Source organism: Terrapene carolina, unplaced genomic scaffold (assembly GCF_002925995.2).
Source record: "Terrapene carolina triunguis isolate 2854851 unplaced genomic scaffold, T_m_triunguis-2.0 Scaffold120, whole genome shotgun sequence".
NCBI classification, from domain to species: domain Eukaryota; kingdom Metazoa; phylum Chordata; order Testudines; family Emydidae; genus Terrapene; species Terrapene triunguis.
This window is the reverse complement of record NW_020664471.1, coordinates 3227302-3250303: the sequence shown is the minus strand read 5'-3', so window position 1 is coordinate 3250303 and position 23002 is coordinate 3227302. Positions and strand designations below refer to the sequence as shown.

The window sequence follows — 23002 nt, the reverse complement described above, 5'->3', positions numbered from 1 at the left end:
GCTGAGTCTCTTTTCAGTGACACAATAACATTTCCATACTTCAGGATATATAATATTAGATCTTCAGACTTACTAGCAGTTTCTTCATCGCGAAGTATATATAATGCTTTGATTTGCTGGGATATTGTTCTCATCCATTGAGCTAGATTTGGTTGGTCTGAAAAATCCAACCTATCAAAAGACAGAATACACACATTTTTTAAAAATTAAACTATTTCAGAATATATATTGTGTTCTCTTTCTGAAAAAAATAATTTGCATAATTTCTCCTATGTAAGGGTGAGCACAAAGTTTGAGAAAAAAATCAGATATTAAGATTATGGGAGAAGAAGGGTGAAAACCATAATTATACTTCAAAATGCAACAAACCATCACCATATGCCATTATGACATTTTTTAAGGGAATGAGTAATTTTATTTTTTTTTTTTATTATTATTATTTTTTTAACTGGAACACAGTCCTGCTCCACTGTGGCATACAATATCTGGTACGTGTGCATATTTTATAGATTACTTGGATTTACCATGTAAAGTACTACTCTTACCGTATATACTCGATCATAAGCCGGTTCGTTTATAAGATGACCTCCCCCAAGATGGATAAGTAAAAATGGAAAATTTTTATAACCTGTTCATAAGCCAACCCTATAATTCAGGGGTCAGCAAACTTTGGCTCCCGGGCCATCAGGATAAGCCGCTGGTGGTCTGAGATGGTTTGTTTACCTCGAGAGTCCGCAGGCACGGAGGTAAACCTAAGTAAACAAAGTGTCCCGGTGCGCCAGCTGCTTACCCTGATGGGCTGGGACAGCAACTGGTGGGGAAATTTTTTGGGGGGAGAGAAGCTGGGAGTCAGGGGAGTAACCCCTGTGACCACCCTCCACATGACCCCACCATTAGCCCGGGACCCCCACAGTCTCCCCATCCCATCCCACTCCTCCTTATCTGGGAAGGGCCAGGGGAGGATCTCTCTGACCTGCCTGGAACTGCTCCGACAGGCTGGGCAGCGCGGCCGCAGCCTGCTCCAGCGGGCCAGACTGGGCGGTGCGGCCGCAGCGTGCTCTGGCGCCCGGGCGGTGCAGCCACAGCCTGCTCTGGGGGGGGTGGGGCCGAGCGGCACAGCTGCAGCCTGCCAGCCCTGGAGCTGCAGCTGCTTTGGAGGCTGGGGGGAGAGAATGGCCCCGCCTCTTCCCTTCTGTCTCTGCTAACTGTGCTGCGTCTCTTTGCTCCCTCTGTTGGGGGGGAGGGGCTGTGTCCCACCTCTCCTTCTCTATACCCATTCATAAGCTGACCCCCGTCTCTGGTGCTTCCCTTTTTTTACTAAAAAAATTCGGCTTATGAACAAGTATATACGGTAATTTTCCTATATTCTGCAGTGGTGCATCTTACACATTTGCTAAAATCTCCTACCCCCTCATTCAGAAGACCAACTCACTGTGATAGCCATATCATCAAACAACTTATTCAAAGTACTATCTGTATGCTATTATCAATAGGGATAATAGAAATTCACAAATCCTGAAGCCTTAAGGTCTCCATAAAGATTTTAGTTTCAACAGAATCAAATTTCATGTTTGAATTATTGTTAGTTTTTTTGGGTTGCAAATATGACTTTTTACCCATGTTACAATTAGTAAATTCTTAACCATACAAGTCTCTGTTTCAAGTTGTGTGGACATAGTTTTGTCACTACCCCTGTACAATGTACTTGCTGTGAGAAATAAGACAGCGTTCAAGGAGGGGGACGGACGACAAGTAATCCACATGACATAGTTTGAGTGTGGTGGATTCTACTCTGGCAGAGCAAATCTCTTTAATTCAGCTCTGACCTCTTAATCTGATAATTACAGACATTCACTCAACTACAGGTTCTGCCATGTGCCACTGTGCTACACATATCTTTTACATTAGATATTTTTCTATAAACCCAATCTAAAATTTATCAGGATACCATTAAAAATGTTTATTATATTCCAGAACTTGTGTTACTGAAGAGAGTTTTGAACATATATGTGCATTTATGTAGGCAATAGAAATTTTCAATAATGACCAAAACAAATATTTATGGATTGCACAAAGAGAACTTGCTGTATGAAGTGTCTTTGAACAAAAGTGACTGTATGTAAATATATCTTTTTTCATGGTCACAAGACTATTACAAATGCTAACAGATAAGCAGTACTGTAATCTACAGAAAAGTCACCCTTCACCTTTTTAGTTTTATCTGCTTTGACAACATTTGACCTGGAGAAGCTCCACAATTCATTGTTATGTGGAGATGTACTGTCTGTGGACTACTGCAACAGAGATCGACATACTGAAGAAAATTGTATTCATGTCCTCAACTGATTTGTGGGGGCTTCCACAGCACTAATGCAAGATTTAGTTTTATCATACAGAGGCACACTGATGCAGTCCACTATTATCAGTAACTTATAATAACTTAGCAGACCACAAAGTTTCTGTGCTATCTAAAAAGAGCTTAAAAATTGTAGGTTTGTGACAGGGTGCTGGGCAACAACAGCTGAGCCAGCACTCTGGTGGTCACTGGAACTCTAATTAATTACTCTAGAACAGATCTTACTAAGAAGAGCTGTGCCTAATTGATGGGTTGAGGAGAACTAAGAGGCTAATTAGGCCATTACACAGATGATACAAGAGGCACAAGATGGAAGTGGAGGAAGCAAAAAGAGAGAGATCATTCTCCTCTGCTTGCTTAAGGAGCTGAGGGCTCCCTATGGACTATTGAGGTGAGGCTATATATTATATAAGGATGGTGGAACCTAATATTGTAAATAAACTGCACTGGGTGTTTTATCAGCAAAAAGAGCTGAGCTGTTTGTGGACTTGAGCAGAGGCAGGAGCAAGTGAGCCCTGCCACATGTTGAAAATAAATATTTAATGTTTAAAACTTGTAATAAATGTATGTAAGGGTACCTAAGCCCAAAGGTATTTGACGTTCTTACCGAAATAATTAAAGCAAGAAACCACCACGCTCTACCCACCAAAATAATGGAACTCGTACATATGATTTAACAAGAATAAATTACAGTTGTTTTGGAGGTCTGCTTTCTGACTGAGAAAAATCCTCAGTGCCTGTGAGATCATATCAAGTGGAAAATTCAACCTTGCACGTACACAAAAATACACACACAACAATGAGAGAGTCTCCTCCCCTGGTAGTTGGAGGGAAAACTCCACTCCCTGGTGTGCAGAAGCAGCTATTCTTTCCTTTCTGCACCCACCTTTTCCCCCAACACTCACCTTCCTTCCTGATTTTTCCTGCCTTTCCCCTTTCCATCCATTCCCATTCTCCTTTTACAGTCCTTCAAATTTCCTTCCAGCCCTTTTCTCTCCTGCTGACTCCAATCGGTCACCCTTCCTGCCACTCTATATTCCCGATTCCTACCAATCGTCCTCTCTGTCCTCCACACATTCCTCTGCTCACAGTTATCCTTATTTCCCAACCACAAAGCACAAGAGGCAGCTATCTTGACTGAGGGCAGCCTGGTACTAGATTCAGATTATCAAAATAATGGGAAATGGTGACAATTTTGAAAAGCTCAGGAGTTTCACATGACAATATCTGCTGTTCCTGAGATGAGCAGCTTTTTAAAAAAATATCACAAGACTCTCTATAACAATTGAGTTGGCAATTCTGTAGTCCATTGACTATGTTTAATTCATATTCCAGTTTCATGAACAGTAAAGCATTTTAAAATTTGTTATAAGTACACATGCATCTCCCAACTGTGCAAACATTTACCATCTCACATGGCACTTATGTGTAGCTCTGGTAAAGACATGTGCAGAATTGGGCCCTGATTCTTTAGATTACACAGATAGCTTAATTACAAATTTGATTTAAGAGTGGGCTTTTTCCATAGTTAACAAGGATACTTATAAAAGCAAACTGACCTGTTAAATAAACCTCTTGGTGGAGGAAGTAGAGGAATAACAGTGTTGCTTAAACATTCACAAAGAGGGCAAAGGAATTCACCATTTTCTACATCATAACTTGTATGCACACGTAATCTCTGTTGTCTTCGTTGCTCCTTTGCTTGAACAGCATCAAAATACCTTTAGAAAACAATATATTAATTTAATGTTTGTCAGTAAAATAGTATTTTAATGTATGAATCAATATGTACGGATATTTTTCCATGCTCATGCAAGAACATTATCTAAAATACAAATATTGGATATGAAAATTATATTCTTGTTGATCAAAGATTATGAATTGCTAGCTCTAGCTAATTTTTTAAACCAAAAGAATTAGTCCAATGGACCTCAAAATGGCTTAAAGTAAGATTATTTCCAGGTTTAAAGATCAGGATTTTCTAGATTTTTTTTAAAGTAAGTTTTAAATAGATTGTAAGAAGAAGGGTTTGGGGAGAATCCTAGACTTCAGGTTTATTCAGAAAAAAAATAATTTTAGCAATGAATAGTGCCTCTTCAAATTTTCATAAAGAGAATGTTCTCTGTTCACAATTTTGTTGGCCATTGCAAGAGAAACCAAAATACCAAGACAAAAGTTTTATGCAGTAATAAGTGCTCCAGAACTAAAGAATCAAAATTCCAAACATAGAACTCCATCCTGAATGCAGTATGGGAGTCTGCTTGCTCAGAGCAGCAGAAACAAATCTTGATGTTAAGCCACTTGGGAAGTGGATTAAGCTAAATAAGAAAAGGGAACTTATTCCAAAATAAGAGAGCGAGAGCGAGAGAGTCCACATGGGCGCTTATACTGAAATAAATATTCCAGAAGCGCTATTTTAGTAATTTTCCAAGTGTAGACAAACCCTTACACACTGCCAACTTCCACTATTATTCAAGTTCTTTTCCTGATCATAAACTATGTTCTAATCAGGAAACAGAAGCAATGCTGTAAAGACTTGTGACTAATCAACAAACTAACGAAGCTCAACATTTGAATACTGAATAGTTGCAACAAGACGTACCAGCAAAAATAGCAGTCTAGCAAATTAAAGAACAAAACTCAAGAAAATATGGACATCCTACAAGCAGAAAAAAGGCTATACTGCACAAATAAATTATTTACTGCAAATTATTTGCTCAACTCCAGATTAAGCAAGAATTCAAACAAACATTAAAAACTAGCAATGGCTGTAAAGTATTGATCATTTCAGGATGCATATTTAATATTATGGCAATATCCTAGCATTATACAAATACTATTTACATATGAAGGTAAGCCGTTCTAGCTTCTACAGATATTATTTAAACTTTTATCCACTCAACTTTAAAACTGTTAAGTGGTAAACTAATTTTTTTAAGTAGTAACAGCATGCACGTAAATTCCTTCTCTATATGACAACTCATCAAGATGACAGATGTTAAACTATCATTTCTAATAATTCTTGTTTGCAATTTAGCTATAATAGGATCTTTCTTTTTTATCTTAGATATCTTTATTGGTCTATAACAGCCTTTATTTTAAATTATGTATTTGAAATCTAATCCTTCCACTGAAGTAAACGTTAAGACTCCAACTGCTATTAGTGGAAGCAGGATTGGATCATTTATGTCTAGCTGAAAATAAAGTTCACGTCTGTTAACTCTACACATGGCAATTACCTTTGCCAACAGTGAGCGTGCATAATATGTCCACAGCTACCCGTGTGTGTTCCACATGACAGCTCTGGATGCATGAATAATGGGTCATATTTTTCTGCATAAAAACAAACATTTTTGCATTTAAATCTTTCTATAATAAATAGATGTTTATTTCTGACATTAAAATATTTACATTTGTCATTTACATGCTTTATTAAATGTTATTAAAGAATCGCCTTTTTTTATTATTCCTTTGAGAAAGTCAATTTAAAGCACACTACCGAGCTCTACTAATCTACTTTTTAGCTAGGTTATCTGAAACACAGTTTAAAGGTTCAATTATAAATACATAATAATTAGTTATTAAAGATGAAATCATAAACAGGCCCTGAATTTCAGAGGCACTGAACACAAGCAGCACCCATTCCATTTAACTGGAATTTTGAGTGTTCAGCACCCCGGGGGGGGGGGGGGGGAACCAGGCCTACAGAACATTATTAATTTTATATAAGTGGAATAGAGAGGTATGATGTAGTACAGAAAAATATTTTGTGTATTTGCATACACGTAATATGAACAGAGAATATTTCAGATGAGGCAATCCCAACCAACCAAAAATGAATTGTTCCAGAAAAGTCTTGAAACCAAAGTGTTTTTTCTGAGTTTGTCTACCAAAAAGAATCTAACAAGAAAAAAAAACAAACAAACACCTGTATTGAGAAATATTTTATACAGATTATTAAGGCATATGTCACTTATACACATTAAATGAACTGACTGCTGCCAAATGTTTAACATAAATCCAGGTATAGAACAACTGATATATGTACAAATTGTCCTAACATAATATATCCCCTGTGTAGTGAGATGTTATGGCCCAGGGTGATTTCTGAGGAGGGTATAAATGGGGGAGAAAATCGGGAGACTCTGATGGTATGTCTATGCTGCAGCTGGGAGCTAGTACTAACACACTAAAAATATCAACGTAGGACATTCCAACTCAAGCTCTCAAGCCTAGAGGATAGAGTGAGTTTGAAAGACAGAGCACTAACATTCACATTTATACATGTATATGCTAGCCTGGACCCTGCTAATGAGTCTGTATAGGCAGGCTGTGTAGCTCACTCCCACCTGCACTGCAGACATCCTCAGGCAGAAAATTATAGGAGTTTCACTGGCTGAGGCAACCGTGAAGCTGAGCTGGTAATTCTGCTCCTAACAAGCCTCCTCATGTATAGTGAAAGGTCTATTTGAAACACTGGGGCAGGCAGCTCCATTTGCCACTGTAGCTAGATATCAGCACTGCCTCTTAATTTATTATAGCACATTTTGTTTCAGGCTCTGCCTACCAGACAGTGGGGTATTTTTGTTAAATCTTGCACTATCAGGCTTCCAGTTACACCAATAATTGGGATGGAATAAAGAAAAACGTGGGACTAACATCTGAAAGCCACTGAGGAATGGCTTGGTGTTACAAACTCAGGTAACTGGAAAACATTTAATGGCTTCACACGCACAAGCCTTTTAATAATGACTTGTAGATCAGCTCCAATACATCCATATTGCCACTCTCCGATTCTCATTACTCTACCCACGAAAATATAAAGTACCTCCACCTGACACACCTCAGTTTTCAATAACTGAATTTATAATTATGACTAGAGGAAGCATTTTAGATATTATATTGCCTCTGTTTCCTAGCTACCACTTATGAGGCACGTTCCTAACAAAGTCAACGAGCGTTTTGCCACTGACTACAATGTTTGAGCTTGCTCACAATTATATAGTTAACTAATGAAAAGGGGCACAGTGGAACACATCTACTTCAGAATAAGAAACAGGGCAGATACAGATGATTCTTTCAGAATGTTATAGTAAAAATATGAACACAACTTACCAGGATCCTGAATAACTTTGTTCCGGTTTTTAGACAATACAGTTGATCTCTGAACAAATGCTGCCAAGACCATAGCCCTGCTGTCCACTTTAACCTCCTGTTCTTCTTGACACAATATACAGGTAACAACCTGTCTCCGTTCAGTCACTCTCGTTTGCTTTGGTCCCAAAGCTGTAAGCTTTGTATCTGAAACTGTAGGACTGGAATCAAATTATACTAGTGAGTACATCATTTGACAATTATTTAAATTAGATCATGCTTTAAGTTTTTATTAGTTTACTGGTGTAGTTTTATGTTCATTCACTTTAATTTTGTAAATAAGCAAACATTTGTCATATAGTAACTCCTCACTTAATGTTGTCCTGGTTAACGTTGTTTTGTTATTAGGTTGCTGATCTATTAGAGAACATACTCCTTTAAAGTCCTGCAACTTTCCCTTGTAACGTTGTTTGGCTCCCCTGCCCAGTGTTCCAGCCTGTCTGGAGCGCCCAGAGCAGGGCAAGCCCTGGCACCCAGACCCCGCTCCCCGGCTGGAGCGTCCGGCGGGCGGAACATGGCAAGCCCCAGTGCTCCAACCCCGCTACGCCCTGCCTCAACCAAGCTTCACAATCATTGGTGACTACAGTATTAAATTGTTTGTTTAAATTATTTAAAACTTATACTGTATATGTATATAATGTCGTCTGGCAAAAAAAATTCCCTGAAACATAATGTAAATTGGGGGAGGTTAATTCTTATGGGGAAATTGGATTCACTTAACATCATTTCGTTTAAAGTTGCATTTTTCAAGAACATAACTAGGACGTTAAGTGAGGAGTTACTGTATATACATCCATGCATGTGTCCCCAAAAACCACTGTACAACAATACATTTCAGAGAGACCTTACGTCCTCCAGATGTTGACATGAAAATATGATTTCAAGAAAGCCAAGAATATTTTAACTGTTTCCAGATTAAAATTGCAGTTAAATCATTAAAACTAAGCTTGAAAGTAAAAGCTAGAGAGGTGTATGCAAATCTTAGTGTTTAGTTTGGTGTGTTTTTTAAAGTTTACAACTAGGGGGACAATAATTTAATACCCAATTACACCTAGTACACAGGGGTTATCATTAAAGATAGCATCCAAACTCAATCAAATACTGGAGGCTTTGGTTTCTACCCAACAACTTCTTAACAGATTGGTTTTCCTAGTTTAAGATGGCATTTTAACACTCTTAATGTAGGTTTTTTAACGTTAATGGTCTATTGTTGGGTTTGGAATACTACATTCAGGATTTCATAAGTACTACCAGAGAGTTTTATAAATCTTGATTCAGACCAGATAAAACAGAAATCCTCCTCTGGGAGCAATGAAGCTTCATTTCTATACACTGCCTACCCCTATATAAGTAGAGGCCACGCTTGTACTTTTCCCAGCTGTCCCCAACTGCTTCACATACCAAATATGACATGTTTTCCATCTGCCAATCCCCCACAAAATACACTGTAATTTGGATCTTCAGTTGGTTATAAATAATTTTTCCCCACCCCTCACAAACAGATACTAGTTAGTCCCACTTCCCTATGTCCAAAACAACTTTCCCTAGTATAATTAACAATTAATCATCATGCTGACCACACTTCCTAACCAAGATTTTATAAGTCAGGCAGGTTTGGGGTTTTTTTTGTCTGTTTAATTTTCTGAATCAGTCAGTCATGGATATTTAGTGCAATTCGGCTATAATCTTAGCAGTGTGCAGAAAAAAAGTGGTCTGAAAAAAGCAACAAGTGGTCTGAAAGCTAGACAGTTTTCTGCTGAGAAAAGGAAAATTTAGCTTTTGAGTTCAAATAGAAAGACTAGAGGATATTTGATTTGAAAGTAACAAAAGAGATTTATCAACTCTCTCAAAGTTTTACTTAAAATGTTTTCCCTTCACCTATTATCAAGTACTCTGGAGGTTGAAGTAGCTAGTTCTTCTAAAGTCTGCTGAAAGAGTTCTTTGTTCTCATCAATGAAGTGCCGCTGCATCTCAGACATCTGAGCCATGATCTTCTCTCTGCGCAGCCTGGCAATCTCAGCTTTTCGCTTCCTCTCAGCTTTGTCTTTATCTCGTGAACCCTGCAATTTTATTGTTCAGTTAATAATTTTTAAAACATATTGCAATGGACCAAAAACAGTTCCTAACATTTCTGTAACTGTTCTTTGAGATGTGTTGCACATGTCCATTCCAATGGAGGTGTGTGCGTGCCCCGAGCAGAGTTGCTGGATTTTTTCCCCCTAGTTGTATCTGTTGGATCAGCTCTAGCGCCCCCTGGAGTCGTGTGCTCATAGCGTCGGTATAAAGGACCCTGCCAACCCTGCTCCCCTTCAGTTTCTTCTTGCCGACCGCCTCAGAGAGGGGATGGAGGGTAGGTTTTGGAATGGACATGTGCAACATGTCAAAGAACAACCGTTACAGAAAGGCTAGTAACCATTTTTTCTTTTTCAAGTGCTTGAACATGTCCATTCCAATGTAGGCGACTCACAAGCAGTTGCACTGGAGGTGGGTTTGGAGATTAAGGACAGGCCGACTGTAACACAGCCCAGTCGAAGCTGGCATGCTCTGTCCTGTTGTGTAATGGCATAGCGAGTCATGAACGTGTGAACTGACAACCAAGTTGCCACCCTGCAGATGTTCTGAATTAGAACTTGTGCCAAAAAAGCGGCAGAGTAGGCTTGGGACCTTGTAGAATGCACTGTAAGTTAGCCCGGGGCAGAATATCCACGAGCTTGTAACATGCTCTGAGACATGAAGTAATCCACGATGAGATTCTCTATGCAGAAATGGGGAGACCTTTCATTCTTTCTGCTATTACTATGAACAGCTGAATGGATCTGTGGAATGGTTTGGTACTTTGCATGTAAAACAGACAGGGCACACTGAATGTCCAACGAATGGAGGCAATATTCTTCTCTATTCGCATGTGGCTTATGGCAGAACACTGGCAGAAAAACTGCTAGATAGCAATGGAATTGTGAGACCTCTTTCGGAAGGAATCACGGGTGTGGTCTCAACTGAATGTTGTCCTTGAAAAAGACCGTATATGGGGGCTCCAAGGTAAAGGCTTGGATCTCCGAAACCCTCCTGGCCGAAGTGATGGCCAGCAGGAAGCCTACTTTCCTGGGGAGATGCAACAGCAAGCATGTTGCCAGAGGGTTCAAACGGGGGTCCTATGAACTTTGACAGGACAAGGTTTAGGTCCCATATGGGGATGGGATCCCTGACTCATGAAAGGGCTAGACTGTTGTCCAAGCAGAAGCAGGTAATCTAGAATAAGTTGCAGGGATGGCTGCAAGGGCAGGAACACCAGATGGAGGATCACTTCCATTTTGTCAGGTATGTGGCTCTGGTAGATGGTTTTCTACTGCCCATTAGGACCTCATTAGGAGCAAACTAGCTCCTCTGGATTCAGCCATGGACCTTCCAGGCTGTCAGATGAAGGGATGCGAGGTTCAAATGCCGCAGTCGGCCATGACCCCAGGATATCAAGTTTGGGTTCAGCAGAAACTACAGTGGTGTCTCCATTTCCATGGCTAGAAGGGAGGAGAACCAATGTTGCCTGGGCCATGCCAGGGCTAGGAGGATGACCCATGCTCAGTCCCACCTGATCTTCATCAAAACCTTGTGAATCAGTGGGATAGGAGGAAATGTGTAGTACAGGTGCTTTGTACATTGTACCCGGAACGCATCTGCGAGAGACCCTGGGCTGTGACCTTGCAGGGGGAACTGGGAGCATTTCCTGTTGGTTCAGGTGGCAAACTGATCTATAAGGGGAGTCCCCCACCATAGGAAGATGTCCCTCACAATGTCTGGACAGAAAGACCTCTCGTGGTGAGAGGAGAAAGATCTGCTGAGGCTATCTGCCAGTTGGTTCTGAGTCCCAAGAACGTAAGATACCTCTGACTGATGGAGTGATTGATATAGAACTCCCACAGATGGATTGCTTCCTGGCCCAGGGGGGGAAGATCATGGCCCACCCTGCCTGTTTATGTAGAACATAGCAATCATATTGTCCGTGAGGATTAAAATGGATTTGCCAGACAGGCTAGACACACTGCCCTAAGTTCCCTGACATTGATGTGCAGGGAGAGCTCTTCTTGAGTCCAAAGATCTTGAATTCTGAGGGATCCCAGGTGGGCTCCCTAGCCAGATCCAACACATCACATACCAGAGACACGGACGGCTGGGGATTCAAGAAGGGTACCCCTGCACATACAATCTGGCTGTCCAGCCACCATATTAGCAAGTCGAGGACCTGTACTGGAATTGTGAGCACTGAGTCAAAGTGATGGCAAGAGGGGGAGTAGACTGGCTAGCCAGGCTTGTAGAAGTTGGAGTCATAGTCTTGCATGTTGTACTATATGTGTGCATGATGCCATGTGACCCAGGATTCTCAGGCAGTTTTGCATGGTTGTGATCCAATGACCTTGAAGAGATATTATTAGGGACGAAATTGAGAGGATCCAGTCATCCAGAAGTAGAGCCCTTGCTTGCACAGAATCGAGTAGTGCTCCAATCAACTCTATCCTCTAAACTGGGATCAAGGTGGACTTCTGGACATTTAACAGAAGACCTATTGCTTTGAAAATCAACTGGATGAGACAGATGTCTGCTTCCATTTGAGCTCTGGACTGGCCCTTGACCTGCCAGTTGTCAAGGTATGGGAAAACAGGGACTCCCTTCTTTCTGAGGAAGGCTGCTACTACCGCCATGCACTTTGTGAAAACCTGAAGGGCGGTTGACGGGCTGAAAGAGACCACCACAAACTGGTAATGGTTTCAGTTCACTACGAACGTTAGGAAACACCTGTGACCAGGAAAAATTGAAATGTGGAAGTAGGCTTCCTTTAGATTGAGGTCAGCATACTAATCCTCGGGATCCAGTGAGGGAATAATGGAACTCAAGGAGACCATGTGGAACCTCAGGTTCTTGAGATATCAGTTGAGACGTCACAGGTTTAGAATAGGTCTGAGACCACCTCTGGCTTTCGGAATTAGGAAATAGCGGGAATAGAACCCCTTTCCTCAAGTGAATGGGAACCTCCTGACAGCTCCCACCTGAAGGAGGGATTGGACTTCTTGTTCCAACAGAAGCTTGTGAAAAGGGTCCCTGAAGAGGGAGTAGAAAAGAATTGGATGGTGTAACCCAGTTCTACCATGCTGAGAATCCTGCGGTCTGAGGTGATATGGGTCCAGGCATCCAGGAAATAGGAAAGGCAGTTGGAGAACAGGGGGTAGCTGGATCCAATACATATGGGATTCCGATGTTGACCTTGAGCGTCTCATCAAAACGCATGTTAGGCCCTGCGCATTTGATTCCCAACCTGCATCGTCCAATTGAGGAAGATTGGGGAAGGAGCCTGAGCCTAAATCCTCTGTTGATCCTGCCTGGCAGTCTGCGGGAAGTAATGGCTCATCTGCTTTCATACTGCTTTCTTGAACCTGCCAGATACATAAAGTCCCAGGGATTTCAAGATTGTCTGGGAACCCTTAAGGCTGTGCAGTCTATCGTCTGTCTTCTCCAAGAAAAGCGAGGAGCCCTCGAATGGGAGATGCTGTATGGTCTGTTGCACTTCCTGGGGATGTCCTGAAGACTGCAACCAAGAGCTCCTATGCATTGTAACCGCAGTTGCCATTGACCTGGCTACAGAGTCAGTGGCATCCAGGGCCACCTGCACGGACGCGCAAGCCACGGACTTGCCTTCCTCATTTAGGGAGAAAAACTCTTGCCTGGATTCCTGGGGAAATAGTTCCCCAAATTTTGTCAGTGACTCCCACATATTAAAGTCATAGCGCCCCAGCAGGGCCTGCTGGTTACCTATATGAAGCTGAAGGTCCCTGACTAGTATGCCTTCTGCCCAAACAGGTCCAACTTCTTAGGGTCCTTTGCTTAGGGCATAGAACCCGGCTGTCCCGCATGACCTCACTCATTGGCCACTGCAACCACCAACGACCCCGGGGGGGGGGAAGTGCAAAAAAAGAAATTCATACCCCTTGGCAGGAACAAAGTTTTTCCGCTCTGAGTTTTGCCATCATTGGGAGGGAGGCAGGGGTTTGCCACAGGGCCTTAAGCGGTTCCATGAGAGCATCATGAAGTGATAGAACTACTCTAGATGGGCCCACTGGCAAAAGAACGTCCAAGAGGCCATGTGTCACCTCCTTGACCACCCCTGCTTGGACCCCTAGGTTTGACGCTACCTGTTTCAACAGATCATGGTAAGCCTTATTGTCATCTGGAGATGGGGAGGTCACTGGTGCCACTGTGGGAGGAGAAAGAGGCGGCTAATGTTGGACCAGGCACCTCAGTTGGTTCCTCAGCACTCACAGGAGCCTGCAGGGCTTCCTCCTGGGGTGTGGTTCTGTATTTGGTACCAGACTCCAGTTCTGGGGTATCCCTGCACAGTACCAGGGGTGCCCTGGCTTCTCAAAGAAGTCCCTGAGGTGGGGGAAAACCCCCAAGAGTTCCAGAAGGGCCACTGCATGGTAGGCAGACCCCATAGATATGATGGCCAGGTGCCCTGGGGTACCAAAGAACTCGGTGCTGAGGTGGGGTAAGAACACCTGGGGAGCAGTGAGGTTGGCTGCATTCATGGGGGGAATACAATCTCACTTCCAAGTCTGATGACGATAAGCTGTGCTGCGAAGACTAGGGCGGTGCCATGCCACTCAGTGCTGGAGAGGGTCGCGGAAGAGATCTTGCAGCTGTCAGCGACCCTGAGTCGTCATCATAGGGCGCTGTGGTGCTGTGGCTGCGGGTTCCTGACGGTGACGTATGGGTCTAGCTCTCTCCCTAGTCCTTCGGGACCAAAGATCTCTTCTCCTCCTGGTGCTTTCGGTGTTTCTTTTTGTGCACCAGAGAAGATGATCAGTGCCGGGAGACCCAGGTTGATGGAGGAGCGCTCTGCACCAAGGCCGAGGTACTCGGTGCTGAGTCCGAGCGTGGCTCTGAGGCTGGCCTTAGGGCTGCCTCCATGAGCAGGACCTTCAATCGAGCAGCTCGGTCCTTCTGAGTCCAGGGCTTAAGCTCCTTGCAAATTTGAAAGTGGTCTTTCCTATGAGCTTCCCCTAAACACTTGAGGCAGCTCGAGTGCGGGTTTCTCAAAAGGCATAGACTTACTGCACAAAACGCAAGGCTTGAACGCTGGTGACCGAGGCATGCCTCAGCACCGGGACAGTGGACAACTCCCTTATCTAAAAGCTGAGGAGCCCAAACTATCTAGAAACTACTAAAACTACACTAACTTCTAAAAACTACAATAACTATGTAAACTAAAATTGAGAGAAGGAATTGAAGGGGAGCGGGGTCTGTACAGACGCTATGAGCGTGCGACGCTAGGGAGCGCTAGAACCAACCCAATGGATACCACTAACGGAAAAAATGCCAGCAACTGTGCTCGGGGCACGCACACACCTACATTGGAATGAACATGTGCAAGCACTTGAAGAACTTAATGTTACATTTCCAATTTTTACCGTATTTACTTTTTAATTCCTCAGCTATTTATAAGTCACAAACGATTATACAATCTAAATAAATAAAATGATTCTGTTTGGCTGTTATGCTGTCTCCTCATCTGTCTGGATCATGTAAGGGCCAGGCAGAAATATAGACCATGTGTGAGTCCCAGAAGTGCAGAGGTTGCTTCATTTCTTCTCCTGTGGAGAAGGTGGGGCCATGGCACTGCCTTCCCCTCCATGTAAGCTGTGCTTCCCTAAGGTATTGTGTCTTCCCAATACCCTTTACTCTAAGCCATGCCTATCGAGCGCAGTCTAGACCTAAACAAATAGGTAGGGTGATCTAATACCCTTGGATCTAATACACTTGGAACAACCTACAGAACAGGAGAAACAATAGTTAATCTCTTAAATGTCTCTGAGCAGCCTCCAAAATAGTCAGAAATAATGGAAAGAGCAAAGTCTCCAGGCCCTGCTTACTAACTAGGGAGGCCTCAGGCAGGAAAAATGCAGACTCAGTGATGAAGTTATGAATAAGAACCCCTCCCCACAGACTGAACTAACCTCCCTGTACTAAGGCTGACTAAACTGCAGCTTGTGTGCCAGAACGTGAACTATGTTTTTAAAAGACATATCTGCAGATTCTGGCCTGATTTTAGGTCACTAATTAAAAATGTAGTCCATTGGAGTTCATGACCTCTAGCTGTTTTAGTACAACAACTAACAACCACCTGTGGTAGCTTATTTTTACCTCTTCTACAATATTTCCTTCAGTCTCAGGCACAGGACTTGTAGAAGAGCTCTCTCTTAGTTTCTTAATGGCATTAAAAGTCTGCAACAAGAAAAATTAGTTAGCTTGTGGCATTTAAATAATACAAATAATAATGGTTTGTTAGCTATGATAGTGTATAAGGTTCCCACTCATGGACCAGAAACCCACTGTGCTGAATTCTGTAAGATGAGAGGATGCAACAAACAAACTGGGGGAGGAGAGCATAAGGAAACAGTGACTTTTTCTAATAATGAATTTCTAAAACCAGCCCAATTTAATTAGCTATGTATTGTGAACATTTTATATCATTCATGAAAAATCCTAGAAATAAAACTCTGATTTACCTTCAGTATCCACCTGATCATGTCCTTGTGCACTTCTAGATGAGATGCATTTTGCAAAGTTTCTAGCATAGCTAATATACTAGGGGAATTACTGGGTGCCTCACCAGGTCCTAGAACAAAGATATAGACAGCTATATTCAGTGTATTTCACCTCTTTATACTGGACTAAACATGTTATGTTTCAAAATAACTTCATAAGCCATCTCTAAATCCTATAAATTAGAGATATAATAGTCTAAAAATCCTGTTTTGACTGGGTTTTCAAGACCATACACATTGTCACTCTGCCCTCTATGCTAGCTTGGAACTGGTACAAGGGAATGATAGTGATAAACTTTCTGCTCACTTCAAACCAAGAATCTTGTCAATTTAGTGACTTTACCAGATCACAGGAACTAGCTGGAAGATGCAGTGGAGGAATAACAAGATACTTATATCAAATATATAGCTATAAACCCAACAGACCCAGTGTTTGGTCATTAAATTAAGGAGCAGGATTTTAAGATTGTTGCAATATTAATTTAGTCAATTCGTAGTAAAAGAAACAAAAAAAAGCTTATCAGTGGGACATTTTAGAAAAATGTAATATTAGAAAAATAATATATAAAACACAGGAGGATAAATATTAAGCTTATCAGGCATGACACTATCCCTATTGTTAGATATTTCAGAACCTAAACACTTATGTATATGCACATTTTCTACAACAGATTATTTTTGTAGAATTCTATACTTCTGGGGGTTTTGTGCATTGAATTATATACATACAGATTTAAAGTGTATTTAAAAAGCATCTTTTAAAGTGGCCTTTTAATGCATCTTGATTCAGAAGGGCAAAAAACGTTTACATACAAAATATCAGAAATTGATATTCCTGATTTTGAATTTGCTAATCATTTGAAGAACGGACATACTTGAGATCTTCTGAGTGAAGGTAAATGTTACAACATTCTCTTCATTGAGATTCTCTAGGTGTTGTTTTTCTTCTTGTAGTGCCATTCCAATCAAGTGCAAAACCTAAATAAAATCACAAATTTCAGACCTTGTATCAAAAAACATTTTATACTATCCCCTAATGTCTATAAGGAACTAAAAACACTATATTGAGAGAGAAACAATTGAGTAAAAAGCAAAATTACAAGAAAGTGAACTTTAGATAGTAACTACCTAGATTGTCTTTGCAGCGTAGTTGTAGCTGTGTCAGTCCCAGGACATTAAAGAGACAAAGTGGGTGAGATAATTTATTGGACCAACTTCTGTTGGTGATAGAAGTTTGAGCCACACAGAGGCATGAGGAAGAGCTCTGTGTGGCTCGAAAATCTGTCTCTCTCACCAATAGAAGTTGGTCCAGGAAAAGATATTACCTCACCCACCCCATCTCGCTAAGATTGTGTTTGGCATATCTGTCTTCATTCTGAAGACTTATTTGAAATAAGTTATTATTACTGTATCCAAGTCACAAAAAGTATTGTATTCTACATGTGTGTTTCCAATGTTCTGTTTTCCTGTGTAGCAACTGTGAAGAAAAGGTTACTTATCTGTACAGTAACTGGAGTTCTTTGAGATGTGTTGTCCCTTTGGGTGCTCCACCTTAGGATGTGCATGCTACAGTGTATTCTTGGAGATTTTTAGTTAGCAGCAGCCACGGGTCCAGAGGTCTGCACCTACGCTCTCATGCTCCAGTGCAAGGGTATATAAGAAGGGGCAGACCTGCCACCACTCCATTCCTTCTCAACCAAAAACCCCAAAAGACACTGCAGCAGACAGGAAGGCAATGATGGAGCAACAAGTGTGTCTGACCTGATGCGAGTTACAGGATGGCGTGTCCTCTGTCCACTGTGACCTAAGGATGGCACTGGAGCTGAAGAAGGCTTCTTAGAGAAGTCCTTGCTCCTCGAGGAGTCCTTTGGTCTGGAGGTCTCCGCCTCTGGTACCAACGATGACAGTGCTCTTCGATGCAGTTTGCTAGAAGACTTCTCGATGAGAGGTCTATAAGAAGTCTTCTTGGTCTACTGGCATCTTGGTCCAGGGGCCTGTAGAAGACTCAGCAGTACCCATATCAGGATGTGAAGTCTCCTAGTTCCCTGGCCTCAAAGGTGACTTTTCCCTTCTTCTCGAGTCTCTCTAGGGAATGCGGTTTCTTCCTTTTAGAATGCTTCATTTCCAAAGCTAGCCCATGGTCTCTGTTTACCAAGGTTGAAGTCACTGGAACAGTCTGAGCAGCTGAGGCCAACGTACGGAGAGGAAGTAGGACCCCGCACCTCTCAAGGAATGCTATATGAAGAGGAGCTTCAATCTATCTTTCCTCCGTCTCCTTGATCTGCTCTTAAATCTGGAGCAGATCTTGCACTTAGATGGGCCATAGGACTCTCTCTGAGGCACCTGGAATGCCCATCACTGAGGGGAATGACCTGTGGCGGGTCTTGCAGGGTTGGAAACCCAGGATCTTTGGCATAATCCAACCAGGGAGAATGCAGACAAACACCAAGAGTGAAGAAGGCCCTGACCACAAAAAGACTGGATGGGGACTGAGGGGAGGACCCCCCAAAAGCGTAAGCCTGTGCTTAAACCAAATGAGAAACAAAGAACAAAATTAAATAAAACACTAAGAAAAATATAAAGAATAAAGGTAGTAGCTGTGAAGCTAACATGGACACTACAATGCTCCATCTCGAGCCAAAGACATCTGTGAAGGAACTGGAGTGGCAGGTTTGCCCCTCCCTACATATCCTTGCATCAGAGCACAATGGTGTATAGTGTGGAGGCGCAGGCCCTGCTAACTAAAAATCTGTGATCAAGAATGCTTGGGAGCACATACATCCTAAGGTAAAGCACCCATAGGGACCATAGCACAAAGAACAACCCTGGTTTGGGTTAAACCGGCTTCTGCTGTATTTCTTCGTTTGTTGGGGGTAGCCGCATATTATTATTGGGACTTTCGCATAAAATGCACGCACAAGTTTTAAACTTCTTTGCCCTAATGTACAGGAAAGTTACCTGAAAAAACTAAAGCATGATCTATTAAAACTTAACTGTCTAGCAGCATCTTAAGATTGAAATAAAAATCAGTTATCCAGCTATTTACCAATTTATAAATGGTGCCGCATTAAACTGAAAATACAAACTGCCCAAACTGGCCATAAAATGGCAGAAATCAAGAGTTTAAAATAGATAAACCTAGCAGTGAGCTCTGAAGCTTGTCAAACATACTGTCTCTGGCTACCATAGATTAAGTTCCAGAAAAGTCAGAGAAAGTTCTTCCACATGTACTGGAGCATTCAATTCCAGGAATTAACAACAAGAGGAACCTAGTAAATTGTAACCATCTTGGGCCATTTATTAGACAAACAGTCACTAATCCTGAGTGTAACACAGCTGAAGATAATAAAGGGAAAGTGCAAAGCCCTGGGATCCTTCAACATAACCAAGGAATTAGAATGAATTAACTAGAAAACTATTAATTCAAGCCAAATTATCTGAATTCTCAGGGTAATTGTCAATATGATGCAGTCTGTCACTGTTTGGGCAAAATTCTGCTCTCCAATACATGCATTTAACTTCCATTCACTTCAATGAGACTAACATGCAAGTATCCGAGTAGAATTAGGCTCACATATTCAAATACCAACTCTATTAAATGTATGAAAAATATGTTAATGAATTATGATTAAGGCTAAGATTTTGTCACGGTTATTTTTAGTAAAAGTCACAGACAGGTCACTGGCAATAAACAAAAATTCATGGAGCCTGTGACCTATCCGTGACTTTATTAAAAATAACTGGGGGCAGGGCTAAATAGGGAGGAGGAATGGAGTCTCATGGGGGAAGAGGGAGACTGACAGGCCAAGACCCCCATCATTGTGGGGGGACACCCCCAGCTTCAGCGGCTGCAGCCTCCTGCTCTGGAGCTGGCCGTAGCCCCCGGGCAGGGGCATGCAGCCCCAGCTGCAGCATGGTGCCCAGCAAAAGCCACGCGACTGGCTGGGGCACAGCAGGAGGGGCACAGCAGGAGGGGAGCAGCCCCAGCTCTGGAGCTGGCTGCAGCTGTGGGGCAGAGGCGCATGGCCACTGCTGCAGCCTCCACCATGGGGCTGGGGCGCAGCCACGAGGGTGCACAGGCCCCACTCTAGAGTTGGCAGCAGCTGTGGGACAGGGGCACGCAGCAGCTGTGGGACAGGGGCACACAGCCCAACTGCAGTCCCTCCACAAACCGCAGGGCAGGAGCTGCAGGATCCTGATTCCAGCCATCCACCCCCAGTTGCAGCAGGGCAGGAGCACACAGTCCTGCCACCAGCCCCTGCTTCAGCTGAAGTGGAAGAAGTCATGGAGGTCCGGTAAATTCATGGAATCCCTGACTAAATCGTAGCCTTAATTATGATTAAACTTCCTGACTCTTACGTTGTTAAGATTTCAATGTTATGGTTCCCACAGCAATTACATCTTGTCCCTCTAGCACATAGTTATTTTGTACAATATTACTGTGATATTTAATTCAGTTCAGATTTATATACTGCATATTTTGAGCGCAAAGCATCAAATTAGAGTGAATTTTAAAAGCACAGTTGGGAAATGCAGTCTCAACATTCCAATAAAGACATGTATGGTCTCAGAATCAAATACATTTTCAAATGGTTAGAATTTTGAGCCCAATCCTGCAGTCTTTACACAGATGAGTAATCCTTACTTTTGCCAGTTAAGATTAAACTTTTATTTGTAAACAAAAAATTTTCACACATCAAAGACAAGGGCCCTCGTGGGGGATTAAGTCTATGCCAAGCTTGAAAATGTGGTGGTGTTTTTTTTTTTTTTTAAAAGCCAATTAAAATTTACACAAAAAATCTAAAAACTTCTGTAACTAGAGAAAATTGCTTTTTAGTCTTTTTTTTGGATCAAAAAATTCAATTCCATTTGGGTTTTTTTTTTTTTTTTTAAACACATTTTTCAAAGAAGATTTACCTTTGAGTAGAGAACAAGCTTTGGATACTTCAATGCCCAAATGTACTTTTTTTTAAAGTTACAGAATCTCGAAAATACAAGGTTGCAAGAGAAGAAAAATGCTTTCCCTACCATAAAATTATAGAATTATTCTAACTAGTCCAAACCGAATTCTTTCCTCTTACATATACAAATATATTTGAAATTGAGGCCACCTGTTAAAAATGTACCTGTTGCCGGCACAGAGTGCCCGAGGAAAGCAACAGCGGGGTTCGTTGCCCGGTGTGCTTCGCGCCAATGAACACACCAGGGTGGAGAAGCAATCAAAGTTTATTTGAGATCTCAAAGCGGTGCAAGGAGACTGGCACGTCTCAGATCAAGCACACCATCATAAGCAGCTTTTCTCTTTTTATACATTTTGCAGCTAAGCTCTTTCCTTCTCCCCCCCCCCTCCCTGTAATAGTTTACATTAAGCAAGTAGCAAACAATTACATTTAAGCAGTTAAATCATCTTGGCGGCTACAAGTCCAGCTTGTTAGTAACTTCTCTTTGAATTATTATCTTGTCCCTTTCCTTTGATTTGTTATTTTGCCTTTCAGCCAGAAGTATGCAGGCCTCATTATTACCACTATGAGCGGTGCTACACCTGATAACTGGCTGTTTACACATTCCAATTTCTGCATCTGGCTTTTGAGGTCGATTAGAGTTTAAACATGGAAGGACTTTGGTTCATTTAGGCCTAGTGCAGGAAGGCTTCATCGACACTCGTGGTCTTCCACCCTCCCGAGTTACCTAGGGTTATGCCTAATGACACCAACATACCAAGAGCCCTAGAACATGCTTCCCCTACCTGTGCTTTCATACTCAAAGATGATTTGCTGCATGCAATTCAAAACTAATACTAATTAACTAGTTGATATTTTGAAGACACCAGGTGTTATTTTTCTAACTAACAGTAAGCTAGAAAAAAATCCTCTATTTACATTTGATCTTCTACATTTTTCATGCTTAACTCATTTGGCAGTTAAGATATTCCTGATGCCACTGAAGTTACCAGGATCTATACATAAATGTAAATATCAATACACTAAAATAGATATTTCTACTCTAACACGTGCACAGACTTAAACGTCTATACATACCCTCTGCAGCATGGACTCTGACCAGGCATAGCTGTTATGTTCTACTGCCCACTGGAGTATTGTTCCCATAATGCACAACATGACATCGGACTGGAGAATATTAATCAGGCTTGCAAAAAGAGGAGAGAGAGGAGGCAGAACAGGAGGAGGAAGTGCTGAAACAGAAATTCATTTGCTAAACATTAAAGCTTTTGAAACGTTCCCAATACTTACACAATTTAGAACTTCTCTTAACAATTTAGTAGAATCTAAACCAATATACTATGTAATTGCTTGATAAGTTGCATTATTAGGTAAAGTACTTCATACACCTAAAAACTACTTAACTGAATTATAAAAAAAGCATTAAACAGAGACATGGAACAAAGGAAAGCATTAATTTCCCCACAAACTTTTTGCCTTACATTATTGGGGTAAAGAAGTGAAGTAAAAGCATTAATATATAAAACACTAAGGGTAGGCAATACAGATAATAGACCAATTTTTTTTTCTGAAAATAGGACACCTTTGTTTAACAAGAAATACTCTGAGTCAGAAAAGCAACTATGCTGGGGGGATAAGGAATTCAGGAGACTGGCTCCAAGACAGATTTAAATTCAAATCCTTGCTTACTGGGTTGGAGAAAAAAAGATTGCTTTTTGGGTAATCTAAAAGGTGTTGTTTTCTAATGCAGGGGTCGGCAACCTACGGCACGCGAGCCGATTCCGAGTGGCACGCTGCCTGCCCAGTGAGAGGAGGAGGAGGAGGAGGAGGAGGGGCAGAGGGGCCGGAAAGCGCCACGCTGGGGGAAGAAGGGAAGCTTGGCTGCCGCAAGACCAAGCTTCTGCCTCCTGCCCCCACAGGGGAGAGCGGTGGGGGGGGGG

General features: G+C 41.9%; 1 protein-coding gene across 1 annotated transcript in view; it reads right to left on the bottom strand.

Annotated features, from left to right (window-relative positions):
* UBR2 (ubiquitin protein ligase E3 component n-recognin 2) overlaps nt 1-23002 on the bottom strand; it is a 111404-nt gene that overhangs the window by 20594 nt on the left and 67808 nt on the right. The window contains exons 25-33 of the mRNA XM_026652528.2: nt 22140-22294; nt 16977-17079; nt 16063-16172; nt 15698-15778; nt 9389-9570; nt 7472-7671; nt 5596-5689; nt 3916-4077; nt 74-171 (exon numbers count right to left, since the gene is read on the bottom strand). Of these exons, the coding sequence (XP_026508313.2) occupies nt 74-171; nt 3916-4077; nt 5596-5689; nt 7472-7671; nt 9389-9570; nt 15698-15778; nt 16063-16172; nt 16977-17079; nt 22140-22294 (1185 nt within the window). The remainder of the gene's footprint in view (nt 1-73; nt 172-3915; nt 4078-5595; nt 5690-7471; nt 7672-9388; nt 9571-15697; nt 15779-16062; nt 16173-16976; nt 17080-22139; nt 22295-23002) is intronic.